The 19440-nt window shown below is 48.1% G+C and overlaps 1 protein-coding gene and 1 long non-coding RNA gene across 51 annotated transcripts in view; both read right to left on the minus strand.

Moving 5' to 3' along the window:
* Nucleotides 1-4430: 4430 nt before the first annotated feature.
* Nucleotides 4431-6591, minus strand: LOC144335880 (uncharacterized). Its single transcript, XR_013407080.1, has 2 exons — nt 4549-6591; nt 4431-4495 (listed from the first exon to the last, which is right to left on the minus strand). It is a non-coding gene; the product is annotated as an uncharacterized LOC144335880 (long non-coding RNA).
* An 885-nt stretch (nt 6592-7476) lies between these two features.
* The window catches only part of PECAM1 (platelet and endothelial cell adhesion molecule 1), a 100715-nt gene continuing 88751 nt past the window's right edge, over nt 7477-19440 (minus strand). For 28 of the 50 annotated variants that reach the window (XM_077972482.1, XM_077972491.1, XM_077972490.1 and 25 more), the window contains one exon: nt 7477-8837. In XM_077972482.1, coding sequence (XP_077828608.1) covers nt 8818-8837 — 20 coding nt within the window. In that variant the 3' untranslated portion in view covers nt 7477-8817. Of the gene's footprint in view, nt 8838-14704; nt 14728-19440 lie in introns of all 50 variants that reach the window. The other 22 variants (XM_077972473.1, XM_077972466.1, XM_077972464.1 and 19 more) reach the window with 1 other exon arrangement.

A 19440-nucleotide genomic window follows, 5' to 3' on the forward strand; every position in this document is an offset into this window, starting at 1 on the left:
AACTCCTGACTCCAAATGAACTGCCCGCCTCAGCCTCCCAAAGTGCTGGATTACAGGTGTGAGCTACTGTGCCCAGCCGAAAAGAACTTTAAAATTTGCTATCTATTTCATCTTAAACTAACCCTGCCAGAGACACCATCTGCAAACTGAGCTTGTCTTGGCCCAGGGATACACACTTTTAATCAATGGCTGCTGGTGTGATGAGCTTCCAGAGACTGTGTTAGGTTCTGCTTTAGGGTCTGTCATTGGAAGGCACTGAAATCCACTCTTTTTCCTTTCCTAGAATCCAGTCCCAGACTCTGTAGAAGTCTTGGGAGGAGAGTGGGATATTTCCTCATGCTACAAATTCTGGCCCAAACAACCCAGTCCCTGAGGAGGGTGTGTTGGTGTACCAGAAACTGATGGAACAGTGCCCGGCATCATGCCAGACCCTCCTGTGCCAAGAGGTTCCAGGAAAACGAGCACATCCCAGGATTGGGAGGAAGTAAGGCAGCAACTGGGGACTTTTTCCTAATGAGTCCAATAAATCCTTGGAAAAATAATCCACCAAGGGTCAAATATATGTAGAAAACAACTTTGAAGGCTTTTGGAGCCTTTTTTTCCCTAAAAAGAGAGAAAAGTAAAAAATATTCCAGGCATTGGCTTTCAAAAACAAACAAACAAAACAAAACACAACAAGAACAACCCTGAGAATATAAAATTCTTCAGGATATACAAGAAATATATAAACTTCAGGCCAGGTGCTATGACATGCACGTGTAGTCCCAGCTACTCAGGAGGATCGTTTGAGCCCAGGAGTTTGAGGCTGTGGTGTGCTACAATCATACACACCAATGAACAGCTACTGCACTCCAGCCTGGGCAGCAAAGGGAGACCTCGTCTCTAAAATAAATACAACTAAATTTTAAAAGAGCCGTTTATAAACTTCAGTTACGTATTCTGGCCAATAAATGGGAGGGAGACAAAGAGAAAAGCTGAAATAGAGGAGAAAAAGGAAGGGAAAGGAGGATGCAGAAAAAGAATGAGAGAGGAGAGTAAGGGAGAACTTTGAAGAAGATCAGAGAAAGAAAACAATAGGCCAGGTGCCCTAGTGGCTCACGCCTGTAATCTCAGCACTTTGCGAGGCTGAGGCGAGAGGATCACCTGAGGTCAGGAGTTCGAGACCAACCTGGCCAACATGGCGAAACCCCATCTCTACCAAAAATACAAAAATTAGCCGGCATGGTAGCACACGCCTGTAATCCCAGCTACTTGGGAGGCTGAGGCACGAAAACTACTTGAACCTGGGAGGCGGGGTTGCAGTGAACGGAGATCGCACCACTGCACTCCAGCCTGGGAGACAGAGCAAGACTCTGTCTCAAAAAAAGTTTTAAAAAAGGCCGGGCATGGTGGCTCATGCCTGTAATCCCAGAACTTTGGGAGGCCGAGGCAGTAGGATTGCTTGAGCTCAGGAGCTTGATACCAGCCTGGGCAACATAGTGAGACCTCATTTCTATATAATAAATAAATAAAATAGAAAAGAAAACAATAATATTTCAGAGATACAGAGACACAAAGCACAAGAGAACAGAGCACAGTGAGAGAATATTGGCCTGAGAAGGCTCAAAAGATGATGCTGAGAAGATGATGTTATCTGAAGGCAAATCATCATCTTTCTGCCTTCCGATTTACATGAGCATCTTAGAAACCTGGAAAGTCAGAGCTACAAGGACCTGAGCTCATCTAGTCCAATCCTTTCTGTACTGGGTTGAATAGCGTCACCCCAAAATCCCAAAATCATGTCTGCTTGGAACTTCAGAATGTGAGTTTATTTGGAGACAGGGTCTTTGTAAATAACGTTAGTGAAGATGGGGTTGTATTGGATTCGGGTGGGCCCTAAATTCGATAACTAGTGTTCCTTTTTTTTTTTTTTTGGAGACAGAGTCTTGCTCTATCCCCCAGGCTGGAACGCAGTGGTGCAATCTTGGCTCACTGCAACCTCCACTTCCTGGGTTCAAGCGATTCTCCTGCCTCAGCCTCCTGAGTAGCTGGGATTACAGGTGGGTGCTAACACGCCTGACTAAGTTTTTGTATTTTTAGTAGAGACAGGATTTCACCATGTTGGCCAGACTGGTCTCGAACTCCTGACCGCAGGTGATCCACCTGCCTCAGCCTCCCAAAGTGCTAGGATTACAGGTGTGAGCCACCACACCCAGCTCTAGTGTCCTTCTCAGAAGGCCATGTGAAGGCACAGACACGCATGTGAAAGAATGCCCTGTGATGACAGAGGCAGTGACTGGAGTCACTGTAACCCAGAAAATCCCAGTGCAGCTGCAACCCAGAAAATCCCAAGGAATGCCAGGAACCATCAGAGGCCAGGAGAGGCAGAGAAGGAGTCTCTCCTAGAGCTTTGGAGGATCATGGCATTGCTGACACCTTGATTTTGGACTTCTGGATTCCAGAACTGTGCAAGAATAGATTTCCGTTGTTTTAAGCCACCTGGTTTGTGGTAATTTGTTATTGCATCCCTGGGAGATGATGAATACATTTTCTTTTGCAGGAGAGGAACCCTAGGATGTGTGACACATCCAAGGTCATGTAGTTGACTGGTGGCCAATCCCCTATTCCAATTTAGTTTTTATTTTTCTTTAAGAATTGGATTTGCGGCCGGGCGTGGTGGCTCATGCCTATAATCCCAACACTTTGGGAGGCCGGTGTGGGTGGATCACTTGAGGTTAGGAGTTTGACCAGCCTGACCAATATGGTGAAACTCCATCACCACTAAAAAAAATACAAAATTAGCCAGGTGTAGTGGCACATGCCTGTAATCCTAGCTACTTGGGAGGCTGAGGCAGGAGAATTGCTTGAACCCAGGAGGCAGAGGTTGCAGTGAGCCAAGATGGTGCCATTGCACTGCAGCCTGGGCAACAAGAGTGAAACTAAAAAACAAACAAACAAACAAACAAAAAAGTGTATTTGCTTTCCAGCATCATCATCGTTTCTGAATGTGGAAATAACGTTTCTTTTCTATCGTCAAAGTTCATTTTGAAGTAAGAGTTCACTTCTTATTGAATTATGAAATATAGATGAAGGGACAATTTAGGCTTTAGAAACACTTTGGACTATGAATTTTTTCAATAGATTTACTGCTGGTTCCTTGATATTCCAAAACATTCTCTCTTTTTTTTTTCTTTTTTAAATTTCTTTTTGTGGAGAATGGGGTCTCGCTATATTGTCCAGGCAGGACTTAAACTCCTGGGTTCAAGCAATCCTTCTGCCTCTGCCTCCCTAAGTGCTGGGATTACAGGCATGAGTCACTGCATCTGGTCTGGTATTCCAAAACATTCTAATAGCTTATTGCTTTTGAGAGATGAGGGCTACCCCCTTCAAATGTTGAAATCACCATTTGTTTCCTTGTTCTGAGCAATTTGCTGAAGGCAAGCCAAGTCTTGCTGAGGATATTGGATGTAAAACTGTCTTTAAAGTAGATCCTTTGGTAAGAAATGTATTGATCACTATTTTGGGGTTTTAACTGACATCAAATAATATGAAGCATATGTGAGTTTTTTTTTTTTTTTTTTTTTGAGACGGAGTCTCGCTTTGTTGCCCAGGCTGGAGTGCAGTGGCGCGATCTCGGCTCACTGCAAGCTCCGCCTCCCGGGTTCACGCCATTCTCCTGCCTCAGCCTCCCGAGTAGCTGGGACTACAGGCGCCCACAACCGCGCCCGGCTAATTTTTTGTATTTTTAGTAGAGACGGGGTTTCACCGTGGTCTCGATCTCCTGACCTTGTGATCCACCCGCCTCGGCCTCCCAAAGTGCTGGGATTACAGGCGTGAGCCACCACGCCCGGCGTGAGTTTTTAATTATTTAGAAGTTCCTAACCCTTTTTTGGACCCTATCTCCCTTTAAGAAACTGATAAAAGGCCAGGCGTGGTGGCTCACACCTATGATCCCAGAACTTTGGGAGGCTGAGGCAGGAGTTCTATCACTTGAGCCCAGGAGTTTGTGACCAGCCTGGGCAACATAGCAACACCCTCATCTCTACAAAAAAATTAAAAATTAGCTGGTCATGGTTGTGGGCGCCTGTGGTCTCAGCTTTGGGAAGCTGAGACAGGAGGATTGCTTGAGCCCGGGAGGTCAAGGCTGCAGTGAGTCATGTTCACACCAGAGCACTCCAGCCTGCGTGACAGAGCAAGACTCTATCTCAAAACAAAGACATGGATAAAAGCTATGGATTCTCTACCATAGAAAACTGCACACCCTCATAACCTTTTGCACCTACGCTTAGAGAATTGTCAGGACCCACACCTTACCCCAACTTCTGTTACCAGCGGTAAATCCAACGGGTCTGCAGCTAACTCGATGCTTGCCTTCTCAAAGACAGAACTCAGCTGAGGGGAAGAGGTGGTTTTAAGTGATTTTTTAAGGCACAGGGAGAGACCAAGGCAAGTTTTAGAGCAGGAGTGAGAGTTTATTAAAAGGTTTTAGAGCAGGAACAAAAGGAAGTACAGTACGCTTGGGTCAGGCAGGCAACTTAAGAGATCTGAGTGCCCTGCCTGACCCTTAACTTGGGGTTTTATATATTTGGCATGGTTCTGGGATTTACGTCTCATCACCCCTGATTCTTCCCTTGGAGCAGGCTGTCCGCGTATATGGTGACCTGCCAGCACTTGGGAGGGGTCGCAAGCAGTCTGAGTACTGAAGTTGAGCGCATGCTCACTTGAGGCATTTTCCCCTTACCAGTCGTGCGTTCCCAGAGCGAGGTCATACACTGGTTAAATTCCGCCATTTTGCCTTTTGGTGCGCATGCTCCAGCCTGCTTGCCCAGCTCCTGACATCTTATCGGGAAGCGGCTGATCACCAGATCCGGGTGTTTTGTATCTATTGAGAGACCGTCCTTGCTTGGAACTGGCTGCAACCAATTATTATTTTACAGAGACAGTTTTACAGAGACCATCACCTGATGGTCGCCTGACGTTCTCGTGGGGGCTCTCTCCTGTCCTGCTCATGTTTGCCTAGCTCCCTACTCTAACATGTCCGCTCTGTGGACCCCAGATTGAGATCCTCTGCAGGGGAGACTGTTCGCAAATAACCTGCTGGGGAGACATCTCCTTCCCGTTTACCTTTCCATTTGCCCCTGCGGTGTTAGGCAAAGGCTGAAGCTAGCCTCTGTGGCAGAGGGTTTCTTCCCAACACGCTAATGACGCTGGTGGAGAGTCTTAAAAACAGCTGTATTGGGGAGAGTTCTTGCTGTGTACCTTTCAGAGACCTTCTCCATAAGACTCTCTAAGACTGAGTCAGGCCATTGGGAGCATGGCAGCAATTCTTAGGGGACAGTGGCAGCGTTTTGAGGAAGACTAATTGGCTTCTAGGGCTGGAGGCCACTTCGGTCTGACAGACTGCCCTGCTGCCATCCCTCTAGGGCACCCCCCACTCCCTTGCTTCAGGGCCTTCCTGCACTTTCTCCTTTTGTCCTCAATGCTCTTCACCCCACTTTTTCTACCTGGTACCCTCTGCCTGTGGTCAAGGCTTTGGTGAGACTCACCTTTCTCTTAGACCTTCCTGGATTCCCCAAAGTCTGTGTTGGAAGCCCCTCCCATGTGCCCTTGTTTGAGCTTTTAATTTTCCAGCATGACACTTGTCACACTGCTTTGTAATTGACTCTCTGTTCGTCTGCATCTCTACTGGGTTGTACCTTCCAGGAGGACAGCTGCCATGTAACTCTTGTAATCGTCCCACCCCCAACACTCAGCACAGTGTCAGGAACACAGCACGATGAGCACAAGCTTGTTGAGCAAACAGACAAATAGCTGGATGCTTCTATGCAGAGTTTCTCAACCTGGCCATTATTGGCATTTGGGACTTGATCATGCTTGGTCATGGGAGACGGTTCTGTGCCCGTAGGATGTTTAGGAGCATCCTTGGTTTCTACCCACCAGATGCCAGGAGCACACCCACCCAGCTGTGACAACCAAAATTTGTCTCCAGACACCATTCCAAAACCAACGGGACACAAAATCGCCCGAGAGTCATTGCTTTAGTGAGTGAATGTTGATCTTAGCGTCACTTGGCCTCTCTTGAGTCTAGGTTGGGGAGTGAGTTCAGTTAGCCAATCAGAGAACGCTGATGGGGCCACCAGTATATGCTCACGAAATGGGTGGCTGACCTCTTGGGGTCAGAAAAGGGAAAGTTCTGTGTGTTGGCTAAGGACCATTTTAAGTCCTTTAATGACCGATTACCACCTGAGGACACAAGAGGGCGCTCTAACTAATGAGTTCCGCGGCCGAGAAAAGTGGAGTGGGTGCTCCTGGGATGCCTCAGGCTTAGACACTGGGGTTACCGCAGCTGCATAGCAAGGCTGAAGCCAGCGTCCTGGGTTCAGACAGACCTTTTAGCCATTAAATCCACTAAGAAAGATCCCTGTGCATGAAGTTTCCTCCTTGGAAATACAGGCGGAAGAGAAAGTAATTTTAAACTCGTGTGTGCTCCACAGGCTGGAGGTGGTGGCTCATGCCTGCAATCCCGGCACTTTGAGAGGCCAAGGAGGGAGGATCACTTGGGCCCAGGAGTTCGAGACCAGCCTGGGCACCATGATGAAACCTCATCTCTGCAAAAAAATTAAAAAATTAGCCAGCTATGGCGGCTCAGGCCTCTGGTCCCAGCTACCCAGGAGACTGATGTGGGAGGATGGCTTGGGCCCAGGGGTTCGAGGCTGCGGTGAGCCGTGGTTACACCACTGCGCTCAGCCTGGGCAACAGAGCAAGCCTGTCTCACCAAAAACAAAACAAAAAATTCAGTTGTGCTGCATAAGTAAGGCACCGAGAGTAGGAATAGGGTCTTCGCAGCTCCCGTGGCAATTGCCCTTCTCTGGTAAGGGCAAGGGACTAAGGAACTCCCTGGACACAGGGGCTCCAGCTGTCCCCACATCATCCACAGAGATGTGAAGGTCATTAGAGGTCGTCTGATCTTTTGACCGCAATCTGAGCCCACCACTCTGAAAACTTGGAAATTGTATGACATTTTCGTGATACAACTGTGTGTGTGTGTGTTGGGGAAAGGAACCAACAGCTTTCATCATGTTGTCAGAAGAGTCTAGGCTGGGCATGGTGGCTCACGCCTGCAATCCCAGCCCTTTGGGAAGCTGAGGTGGGCAGAACACCAAAGGTCAGGAGTTCGAGACCAGCCTGGCCAACATGGTGAAATTCTGTCTCTACTAAAAATACAAAAATTAGCCAGGCGTGGTGGCACCAGCCTGTAATCCCAGCTACTCAGGAGGCTGGGACAGGAGAATTACTTGAACCCAGGAGGTGGAGGTTGCAGTGAGCCGAGATTGCGCCACTGCACTCCAGCCTGGGCAACAAGAGCAAATCTCCATCTCAAAACAAAACAAAACAAAAACATAGACCTGCTTGGTTCTCTCTGTGACTTCAGAGGCCCAAGGAGTCCTCAGCACTACAGATGCATGTGGCCCCTCAGAAGACAACATTTCACAGATCTGCAAAGAGTAAAGGTCAAATTTATTTAATACAACGCCCACGAGGGTCCCTGCAGCTGTGTCACTGAGGCAAACAGGAAAAGTGATTTTGGTTAGGTGTGGTTCTCACCTGTGAAATTCCACAGTGCAATGACAGCAGCCTCTCTCCCACTCAAGACACTGTCAGGAATGTCTTAAGACCTCAGGAGACCACTTCTTTAGCAAGCAGTTTTTTTGTTTTTTTGTTTTTTTGTTTTTTTTTTTTTTTGAGATGTATTCTCGCTCTGTCACTCAGGCTGGAGTGCAGTGGTGCAATCTCCACTCACTACAACCCCTCTTTCCTGGATTCAAGCGATTATCCCACCTCAGCCTCTTGAGTAGCTGTTACTACAGGAATGCGCCACCACATCCGGCTAATTTTTGTATTTTCAGTAGAGACAGGGTTTCACCAGGCTGGTCTCAAACTCTGGACCTTGGGTGATCTGCCCGCCTCAGCCTCCCGAAGTGCTGGGATTACGGGCGTGAGCCACCTCGCCTGCCCTGGCAAGGAATAAATCTTTAAAAATTAGTAAGAAACATACACATTTCAATTTTTCAATTAAGAATAATATTTGCTGTAGGCACCATCTTCCTGTCTTTCAGCCTTCAGCATGGTAGAAGAAAAGAAAAAGAGTGTAGAAAAAAACAGTTTAAGAACATCTGTGCTTGTTCCACCTTCATTTTCTGTTCTGTGCTTTGCCCGAATGAACCGTGTCTTCAGGTCGGTATTTCAAAGGCGGTGCTCCCAAGTAGCCTGGTTTTCCCGTTTGTGGAGGGCGGGGTCATAGAGGGGACAGGGGGAGGCTGTCTGGTCAGCACGGTGTACTTCCAAAGAACAAGGACTACCCAAAACTACAAGCCTTTGAAGGACCAAAGGAAAAGAGAAAAAACTAGCCTCTAACCAGGCCATGTGCTAGAAGTGATTGGCTACAAAAAAGAAAATTGGTTTCTGTGTATGATGGTGCGTGGAAAAGGTCTTTATCTCTGCACAAGACAAAATATTCAAGTTTCAGAATATCCCAATGGCCTGTTTGCCCTGGATCTCCTCTTCTGCCCTTCCAATTGCCAAGGATGCTCCAACTTGGTGGAAGGAGGGTATGTGGGAAATTCAGCAGCCCCTCTGTATCTCTTTCTACCCAACATTAACTCAGTAGGATGGATTTAAGAACCGGCAGCTTAGCCTGAGGAATTGCTGTGTTCTGTGGGAGCAGGGCAGGTTCATAAATAAGTGCACAGAGCTCTTGAAATATAGGGATCATCTGCTCTTCTCGGCACATAGATGTCCTTCCAGGGATGTGCATCTGGCCTCGCTGTCTAAGTTCCATCAAGGGAGCCTTCCGTCCTCTGCAGCGACAAGAAACAAGGCAAGTTATGATCACACCTCTCAAGATTGAAGATTGCCCTGATGGAGAGAAATACAAAATGGCAGACAGCATTTCTCGAAGAAAATGCAAAGCAGGGCTGTCACGCACTGGTCCCCCACCCTGCAGGGTTCTCTCTGTGACTTTAGAGGCCCAAGGAGTCCTCAGCACTACAGATGCATGTGGCCCCTCAGAAGGCAACATTTCACAGATCTGCAAAGAGTAAAGGTCAAATTTTACTTAATACAACACCCACCAGGGTCCCTGTAGCTGTGTCACTGAGGCAAACAGGGAACGTGATTTTGGTTAGGCGTGGTTCTCAGTTGTGAAATTCCACAGTACAATGACTGCAGCCTCTCTCCCACCCACTCAAGACACTGTCAGGAACGTCTTAAGACCTCAGGAGACCACTTCTTTAGCAAGCAATTTTTTTTTTTAGATGGATTCTCACTCTGTCACTCAGGCTGGAGTGCAGTGGCGCGATCTCTGCTTACGACACCCTCCCTCTCCTGGCTCCTGCCCACATGCATGTCTCCTTCTCTCCATGCCTGCTCTGTAGGGACCATAGCCTCTGTCCCAGCATACATGTTGGACACCAATCACATCAGTCCACCAAGTAACTTCATCAAGCACCCATGTACACCCAGCACAGAGTCCTGAGGGTGCCCCATTTACCCACAGAAGAAGAAAGGAAATTTTGTAAGAGATCTGGCTTCTAGCTCCAGTTCTGCCTCTAACTAACATAAGATGTACCTGTTTGAGGCCTGCTTTTTTATTTTAAAAATGAAGGACTGAACTTAGATGGTCCAACTTAAATGTTTTAAAATGATATGATTCTACCTTAAAAAGAGAAAGAAATTCTGATATATTTCAACACAGAAAAACCTTGAAAACATTATGCTAAATGAAATAAGGCAGACATGAAAGGACAAATAGATGATTCCACTTATATGATGTACCTCGAATAGTCAAATTCATAGAGACAGAAAGTAGACAGCGGTTGCTAGGGGTTGGTGGAGGGGCAATGGGGAGTTAGTGTTTAATGGCTACAGCGTTTTAGTGGCTGCTCTGCCTATGGAGTAGCCATTCTTTTGTTTCTTTACTTCTCTGATAAACTTGCTTTCACTTAAAAAGAAAAAGAAAAAGCTCTGGAGATGGATAGTGGTGATGGTTGCACAGCAATGTGAATGGACCTAAGGCAACTGAATTATACACTTGAAAATGGTTAAGTATACACTTGAAAATGGTGAATTTGCTGGGTGCAGTGGTTCACGCCTGTAATCCCAGCACTTTGGGAGGCCGAGGCGGGTGGATCATGAGGTCAGGAGTTCAAGACCAGCCTGGCCAACACAGTGAAACTCCATCTCTACTAAAAAATACAAAAATTAGCCAGGCGTGGTGGTGGGCACCTGTAGTCCCAGCTACTCTGGAGGCTGAGGCAGGAGAATGGTGTGAACCCGGGAGACAGAGCTTGCAGTGAGCTGAGATCGCGCCACTGCACTCCAGCCTGGGCGACAGAGTGAGACTCCGTCTCAAAAAAAAAAAGAAAGAAAGAAAGAAAATGGTAAATTTAATATTATGTATATTTTATGACAATTTAACAAAAAGGATTCCTGGCTGGGCATGGTAGCTCACCCCTGTAATCCCAGCACTTTGGGAGGCCAAGGTGGGTGGATCCCCTGAGCTTAGGAGTTCCAGACCAGCGTGGGCAACATGGCGAAACCCCGTCTCTATAAAAAATGCCAAAAATTAGGCATGCATGGTGGTGTGCACCTGTGGTCCCAGCTACTCAGGAGGCTAAGGTGGGAGGAACACTTGGGCCTGGGAGGTGGACGTTGCAGTGAGTTGAAATAGTGCCACTGCACTCCAGCCTGGGTGACAGAGTGAGACTTCATCTCAAAAACGAAACGAAACAAAACAACAACAACAAAAAACACCCACAAAAGGATTCCTGGATTCCTTCTGCCATCCTGTAGTGCTCTCTAACAGCTTCAAATGGTATTTGTGTCACCTATCCACCTATTAGTGCTTGGACCGTTATCTGACCCATATGCTGTTCTCTATGCTGGGGATGCAAGAAGCTGTTCCCAAGAATTTTATATTGTACCAATTATTGATAACACCACTATGAAGTAGAAGGTATAAGAGGTCTCACCAAACTGTGGAAGGGGTTCAGAGGCAGCGAGAGGGCTCTGGGCTGGGCAGCAGGGGATTCACAGAAGCAACCCTGGAGTCAGCCTAAAGATTGGATTTTGACAAATGGAAGGAGCCCTTGCAGGGAAAAAGAGCAGGGCATGCTGGGAGATACCAGAGTAGAGGGGGCTCCTGGGCAACAGTGGGCCGTGAAGAGCAGGCAGCATCTAAATCCGCTATTCTGGAAATCCATGTGCACAGGACACTCTGCTGCAGGTGGAACTCAGCAAAGCAGGAGCAGGAGCCGGAGGATGACCCAGGGTCTTGGGACCTTCCCAAGGTGAGCTGGGATAGTGCCTCCATTTTGTTCCAGCCTTGCTGGGTCTGAGGACCCTTGGGGAACAGGACGCAGGGCTGAGGTACCCCAACTAGAAAGCCAAGGCTCTGGCCCCTCCTCTGCCAGGAGAGCCCCATGCGAGTGGGCCAAGCAAGCTGTGCTGGCCCCAGAGGCTGGAGGTCTGCCAGTGCTGGCAGCCACCCTGCTCCGTTTCCTCTGCTCCGCCTGGATGGGGGAGACATGACTCTGGTGTCCAGCCTTTCTGCGGGCCCCAGACCAAGTCCCTCCCCAGACACCTCCGCTCTCCCTCTGTGGGGGCAGTCAATGCCTGGGGCACCATTGCAGAGCAAAAGCCACAGACAGGAAGGGCTGGGCCATAGTCAGCAGGGCCTTAGGGGTTTCGAAGTAAAGGTTAACACGCTCACATCCAAGGTCTGGGCTTGCTGTGCTTAAATCAGAAGCCAGCCATCAGCCACCCGAGTGCGGCTGTGAAATCGCCCTGCCTTGTACCCGGAATATTGTGTCATTTTGATTTCAACACACTCTGGGATCTCTAGTTCCTGCTTCTACACAATGCTGCTTCTATTTGCAACAGACCAGGTCTGTGCCAGGTGCGCATTCAACCCTTACAACAACCAGATGAGGGAGTTTATGATTCCCAGTTTACAGATGAGGAAGCAGAGGTCCTGAGAGACCAAGAAATCCGCCCATGGTGACATGGCTAAGAAGCGGGAAGTCAAGTGTTAATGTGGGTCTCCGATTCCTAAGTCAAAGCCTGGCCTTGGTTGAATCCTATGCCTTGGGTAAGCAACTGCTACGTTCTCCATATGTGGCAGGGTCATTTCATGGCCAAATTAAGTTAAGTTCCTCCATCCACACCTACTATTGCCCAAGTGATGAAAAGAGCTTGAAACCAACCAGCTTGTATGTGGTGGTTTGCAGCTTACAGCTTTTATATAGTGGTTGCAGTTGCTCATTTCATCCTTAAGAAAATCCTAAGAGGTTACTCTTATCATCGTCGTCATCATCATCTCCTCCACTTTATATAATAGGAAGCTTGAGCCTGAGGAAGACAGGATCACCCAAAAGACAGCTGGAAAACTGGAGCTCCCCTCCCATCCCCTGATCCCATCACCTGGGCACTTTCCACTGTAGCCCAGCTGCCTCCTGGCCTCCAGGAAGTGGGGAGGCGAGCTATAGCTGGCAATTGCCTTTCTTTCTGTAAGAAGGCAGGGTTCTCTCCAAGATCCCAAGACTGTCGTAGGTCCAGATTCACCCCTTTCATTTAAGTACAGGGTGTTCTCTTCCACACTATCTGTCTGCGTCGACCACACACACAATTTATAAACAAGGTAAAAATGGCAGAGGAAAAATGAAGTCAGAATGTGCCATTGAAGCAAGTCAAACAATACCAAATTAGTCTTTGGCTAAGTGGCTATCTCATTGTTAAGATATTTCCTCCAATGTTTTCAGAGGCAACGGCCATTAAACAACTGGGAATGATCGCCAGGTTTGATTTCAGGAAGGAAATCTCCTCCCATTTCCCCACTAGGCAATTCAATTAATTTTCTCCTGACCCACACCAGCTGATTATTAGGGAAGCTATACCTGCTTCTTTTATAAACAAAACCCATTTGCTTAAAGGTTCAAAATTCCTTTCCCAATGGCTGGAAACCCTGTGCTCCCACCAGATGACTTTATTCTTTTTTCTGGGGGGACAGGACCAGCCATGGGTGAGCTCTCAGGACCATCCTGGGAGCAGATTTTGATGCCCAAGGGCCAGCTTCTGGGGAAAGTTCTGTCTGTCCTGGAGCTCAGAGCCTTTGTCCAGAGACACCCTTTGGATCCAAGACAAAGTAAATAAGTTGGTCCTACAGGGTGTTTTGGGTGGACCCAGCCATGTTTATCGCTCCGGGAGAACACATCTGTGTCCCGCACTGCCCAGGGAGCAAAGACCTCATTTTCCACTCTCTCAAAGAGATTATTGCTGGAACAGCAACTTCACATCTTGGAAGGAGTCTCTGTCACGACAGAGGACTGGCCACAGAGTATAGAGGCCCGGGCTCTATTCCTCACTCTATTAGCTATCCAGGTGGCCCCAGGCACGCTGTTCTACCAATGCAGGCCTCAGTTTCCTCATCTGTCAATTGGGCTCCTTGTCCCAGTGACACAAGAGTCTCTGATTTCAGGAGTCTGAGTGGGTTTTGGCTAGAAAAAAACAAAACAAAACAAAACAAAAAAACAACCATTCATTTCATTCCTCTTTTCCTTAAATTCATAGCTTTCTTCCACAAAAGGAATATCAGTGGCTTCCTGTCTGTCAAAGGCATAACGAGCTCTGTTTTACAAGAGTCCAGACATGGGCAAAACAAAGGAAGCCAGGGGCCCACTGGAAGAGCTACCAGAAATCTTGCCGAAGGCTCTTCCCAGACCTAAAAGAAGTTTATACGGCAAATGCCTCATTTCTTAAGATATTAGCTGCCCAGTTAACTCCTGCATTGCTGGGTAGCTCACAAAAAGGTTGGGAGTGGAAGACAGGTCTTTGCAAAAGTTGAACGTGGGCCTCTGTGTCTTTCATAAACCCTCCCATCTGCCAAATAGCAGATTCCTAACTCTATTTCCTACAGAATGAAACTTCTTAACAAGACAAGGCATGTAAGTCCTTTGGATTTAAGCCCTGACTTATCTTTCTCCCGTCACTTGTCACTGTCACACTCTTCTTCTCCCATCCCACGCTGCTTGAAGCTGGTCATCCCTCACCCCTGTGCTCCTGCTGATCTTTCTCCGTCGATGCTGCCATCACTCCATTCATTCTTCACGGCCCATCCAAATGATTCCCTGGGGAAGAGGCCACTAGCCAGGTCTCTCTTCTGTGTTCCCACAGGCTCTGGCATAGCTCACTTTGCTTTATGATAAGTGATCACATGTCTGATTCCCTCAACAGAAGGTGAACTGAGAAGGAGAACCTTGTGTGTCTCCTGCAGCTGATGGCCTGGTGTGTAGTGGGTAATTGGTATCGGCTAAATTGCACTGAGCTGTCAGCTTCTCCACTCCTCCAAGCATACGCCCTAGATCTGCCTCACTTCCAGAGCCTAGACTCTGCCATTAATTGAAATGTGTGCTTTGCTTGTTTGGTGCTAAGCACCCTAGAGTCCCAATCCCTTCACATGTGGGCTGAGATGTAATGATGGAAATTGCAAGAGACAATATTCAAAATCGGAACTGGCCAAGGCTAGTCAGAGAAGCCCAGGGCTCCTGGTCTGAAACAGACTAGGGAGTGGGGAAGAATTCGTGGGAATGCAGGACGTGGGTGAGTCTGGAAATATTTCACTGTTCAGTGGAGTACTTTTAAATATAATGTATATGAAATGTGTACTTACAGAGTATCTGTTTTCCATGGCATCTGCAAAACAAAGGATGACATGGCAGTGAGCAATGCAAAGAACCCAGTTCAACTGCCCCAACAACGTCACAGGGGCAGGAGCAGGCCGAGAAAAGAGGGAGGAGGCAAGAGCCAGGAGACATCAGCCTGCAGGTGCCCTTAGAGGTTTCTGGCTCCCGTGTGCAAAGACAGGTTCCCCGGGACCCTCTAGCTCCACATGACATGCATATAAAGTCCCTGGCACTTCATTTAAAATTTTCTTTATTTTTTTTGAGACAGAGTCTCCCTTTGTCACCCAGGCTGGAGTGCAGTGGCACCATCTCAGCTCACTGCACCCTCTGCCTCCCGGGTTCAAGGAATTCTCCTGCCTCAGCCTTCCAAGTCGCTGGGATTACAGGCAAGCACCACCATGCCTGGCTAATTTTTTTTGTATTTTCAGTAGAAATGGGGTTTCACCACGTTGGCCAGGCTGGTCTCGATCTCCTGGCCTCAGGTGATCCGCCAACCTCAGCCTCCCAAAGTGCTGGCTATGTCACCATGTCCGGCCTCATTTAATATTTTAAACAGTTTTTAAAAAATGTAGTATCATGGCCAGGCGTGGTGGCTCATGCCTGTAATCCCAGCATTTGGGAAGGCTGAGGCGGGCGGATCATCTGAGGCCAGGAGACCAGCCTGGCCAACATGGCGAAACCCCATCTCTACTAAATATACAAAATTAGCCAGGCGTGGTGGTGGGCACCTGTAGTCCCAGTTACTTGGGAGACTGAGGCAGGAGAATCACTTGAACCTGGGAGGCAGAGGTTGTAGTGAGCCGAGATTGCACCACTACACTCCAGTCTGGGCGACAGAGCAAGACTCCATCTAAAAAAAAAAAAAAAAAAAAAAAAAAAAAAAAAAAAAAAAGAGTAGCACATATTTTTTTAAGAAAAAAAAATGAAAACTATGGGAAAGTAGGAAGTAGCAGATAAAAATGATCTCTGGCCTCATTCTCCAAACCCTGTTGATGCTTTTTTTTTTTCTAGTCATTTTCTACTATGATTTGACTTTTTGGGGGGCAGGGAGGCAGGGGAGCAGTTATAATTATACAGTATATGCCACTTTATAACTTAACTTTTTCATGTAACATGGCTTTATAAACTTTTTCCGGTAACTTCTCAAGCATAATTGTCCAATTAGCTACTAAATAATTGTTAAATGGATGTGCAACTATTGACTTCACCAATTCCTTACTTTAAAAATATAGGTTCTTTCCAAGTTTTTGCTCTTTTCAATAATACCACCAGTATCCTCTTTGGGAATAAAGCTATTTCTAGATTTCACACTATTTTGTCAATCCCTTCCAGGAGCAGACTCAACAGAGCAGGAGGCAGAAGCATTGCCAATGCTCTTAGCAGATCTGGGCAACTCTTTCCCCTTCCCCTCAGGAGTCTCTTCTCAACTGCCCAGAAGCCCACACCACCTTCTTTTTTTTTTTTTTTTTTTTTGAGACAGAGTCTAGTTCTGTCGCCCAGGCTGGAGTGCAGTGGCTCGCTGCAACCTCCATCTCCTGGGTTCAAGTGATTCTTCTGCCTCAGCCTCCCAAGTAGCTGGGATTATAGGTGCCCACCACCATACCTGGGTAATTTTTGTATTTTTAGTAAAGATGGGGTTTAGCCATGTTGGCCAGGCTGGTCTCAAACTCCTGACCTCAGATGATCCACCTGCCTCAGTCTCCCAAAGTGCTGGGATTACAAGGCATAAGCCACCGCGCCTGGCCTCACACCACCTTCCTGGCAGGTGACATGCTGTGTTTGCCTGGCCCTGCCAGTCTGCAGTTGTGCAAATGGTCCCAACCAGATGTCAGCAAGAGGACAGTGAGGGTGAGAAAAGCCAATGAGAGCAGGAAGCTCTGCATGGGTGGTGGGTGATCCCTGCCTGCATTCATTAGAGATGGTCTTCACTATGAGAGGCAAGTGACGGGTATGGCTTGCCCTTCTGGAAAGGACCAGGGCCCTACCCAATGGTCAGCGGCCCATATGTTGGGGCAGATCCCCAAACAGCCGACTGTGGACCCTGACTTGAAGACAGAGAAGTCATGGGAACCTCACCTGCTGCCTGGGGGAGACCCCAAGAGGTGATGCGGGCATTGGGGATGGTTGCTGTTCTCAAAGGTGGTGGAGGGAATGGTGGGAGGGCCATAGGTCCTCAGTCTTATCGAGAAAAGCATGCCAAGGGGCCTCGGTATAGAGCCAGCCCCAAGCCCACATACAGTTCCTCCTGGACCTCGGGCAGGCTCAGGGCCCATCTGTCACAGCGGGGGTCACAACCCTTCTGTTTCTCTAATTTAGAAATATCCTGTTTCCCCAAGTCCACCTCACCCTAACACCCTGTCTTATCACAAGTCCTTTGCCCCTCCCCCATAGAGGGAACAGAGCCAGAAGTTCCTCAGAGGCCCTTTTTCTGTCCTGGCTGGGCCAGAGGCTGGCGTCAATAGCCAAATGATGAATCAGCCCAATGGTAATGTTGAGCCATTGTGTCAACTTCCATGCATTGAGTGAGGTTGGGGACAGCACCCCCAACGCAAATCTGACCTGCAAGGACCCAAAGGATCCCGTGATTCCTGGAACCTCCTAGTCTCCCAAGGGCTCTGGAACCTCCTTCCCAACAGGGAAAGAACCTCAAGTCAGCATTTTCTAAAGCAATCTAAAGACACAATGCTAAAATCTCAAATACTGATGGAACACCCACTCCACGCACACTTGCAGTTCTTGTTTTTTTGGTAACAGAGCAGTCACCACCAAAGTAGAATTGGAGGTAGCATCCATTTTTTTCATGGGATGCTCTTTTACCATCCTGCACGCCAAAGTAGGAAATGGCTCCCTAGGGGTAGGGTTGGCAGTGCCCTCTGGCCTCACTGGCTCTGGGCCTCACAGGATGGGTGGGGACTGATCCTCAAGTGCTCTTCTCTTCCTCCCATGGGAGACTTGGCACAGAGGCCTCCTTTTCTTCGGTTCTTTCTCAGCCTTTTCCTGTCACGGCTACTCTCAGCCCAGTCACTCTTGGTATACTGGCTGGCAGGGGATGAGGTGAGGACTAGGGTTTCTGCCTCCTTAAGCAACACCCTGGAAGTCTGAATTCCAGGCAAATAGAAAGTAGAAGGTAGACCGGGTGCAGTGGCTCATGCCTGTCATCCCAGCACTTTGGGAGGCTGAGACGGGCAGATCACTTGTGGCCACGAGTTTGAGACCAGCCTGGCCAACATGGTGAAACTCCGTCTCTACTAAAAATACAAAAATTAGCTGGGCGTGGTGGTGCCTGCCTGCAATCCCAGCTACTTGGAAGGCTGAGGCATGAGAATCACTTGAACCCAGGAGGCAAACGTTGCAGTGAACCAAGATCATGCCACTGCATTCCAGCCTGGGTGACACAGCAAGACACAGTCTCGAAAAAAAAAAAAAAGAAAGAAAGAAACAAAAAAAACCAGAAAACAGCAACAAAAAAGTAAAAGCTGGACATTGAGTGAACAGATTCTGTGATGGGGAGGTGGGCCTCTCTGACGCCATATGCATGGCTGCTGCCCAGAGCAAGGTTCAGCAGCCATCCAGAGCCACAGTAATCAGGTTGGATGTGCCCCAAGTCATCTCCCAAGACAGAGGGCAGGCAAGAGCTGGCATTGGAGAGAAAAACCAGCCCTCCTGTTGGAGGAGTTGCAGGAGGTAAATTCCTCTAGCCAGGGTTTCTCCATGGTGGCCCTGTTGAAATTTTGGGCTGGGTGGTGGTTTGTGGTGGGGAGAGGGCTGTCCTGTGCATTGTTGCATGGTTAGCGGTATCCCTGGCCTCTATCCGTGAGATGCAGTAGCATTCTCTTCTCTGTCCACCACGCAGTGACAACCAAAAGTGTAGTACTTAGTGCCACTGAACTGGACACTTAAGAGTTAGAATGGTAAATTTTATGTGATATGCATTTTACTACAATTTTAAGAATAAAATTGTAAAAAGTAAAAAAAAAAAGTGGGCCAGGCACTGTAATCCCAGCACTTTGGGAGGCTGAGGCAGGTGGATTGCTTGAGCTCAGGAGTTTAAGACCAGCCTGGTCAACATAACGAAACCCCATCTCTACTAAAAATACAAAAAAATTTGCTGGGTGCAGTGGCGCATGCCTGTAGTCCCAGCTGAGTCAGAGGGGCCTGCCTTCGGAGGCGGAGGTTGCAGTGAGCCAAGATTGTGCCACTGCACTCCAGCCTGGGTGACAGAGAGAGACCCTTTCTCAAAAAAAAGGGAAAAAAACATAGTGCAGAATTCTACTGTATATCTCTAGGCCGTAGAAAGTCAATAGGGAAACTGAGACACACAGGATCCCTGCCAGTGCTGTGTCCATCCCCTAAAGCGGGGAGGCAGCTGAGTAGAAGGGGCCTCATGATACAATTAAAAAAAAAAAAAGCCGTGCTTAGAGCCAAAAGCCAAGACTGGAAAGACCAGGCAGCTCCCCGCTGTCTGCAAGCTTTCCCATCAAACTCCAGCCTCCTGTGCCAGCGCCCAGCTCTCTCTCCTCGGCCCTGGGGCTGCTCCTTGGAGGCAGGCCTGCCCCATGCCCTTTTGCTTATCTAGGGGAGGGTTTATTTTGTATTAGTCAGGGGTTGAAAGGGGGTTTAAGGGCCAGAACTGTGCCCTGTAAGCCATTTCCCAAAATAGGCAACCCTGAAGCACTGCAGGCTAGAAGATGATGGCGAACAAGAGGAGGAAAGGTCAGCGAAG

The sequence above is a fragment of the Macaca mulatta genome, chromosome 16 (genome assembly GCF_049350105.2).
Source record: "Macaca mulatta isolate MMU2019108-1 chromosome 16, T2T-MMU8v2.0, whole genome shotgun sequence".
Classification (NCBI taxonomy): Eukaryota; Metazoa; Chordata; class Mammalia; order Primates; family Cercopithecidae; genus Macaca; species Macaca mulatta.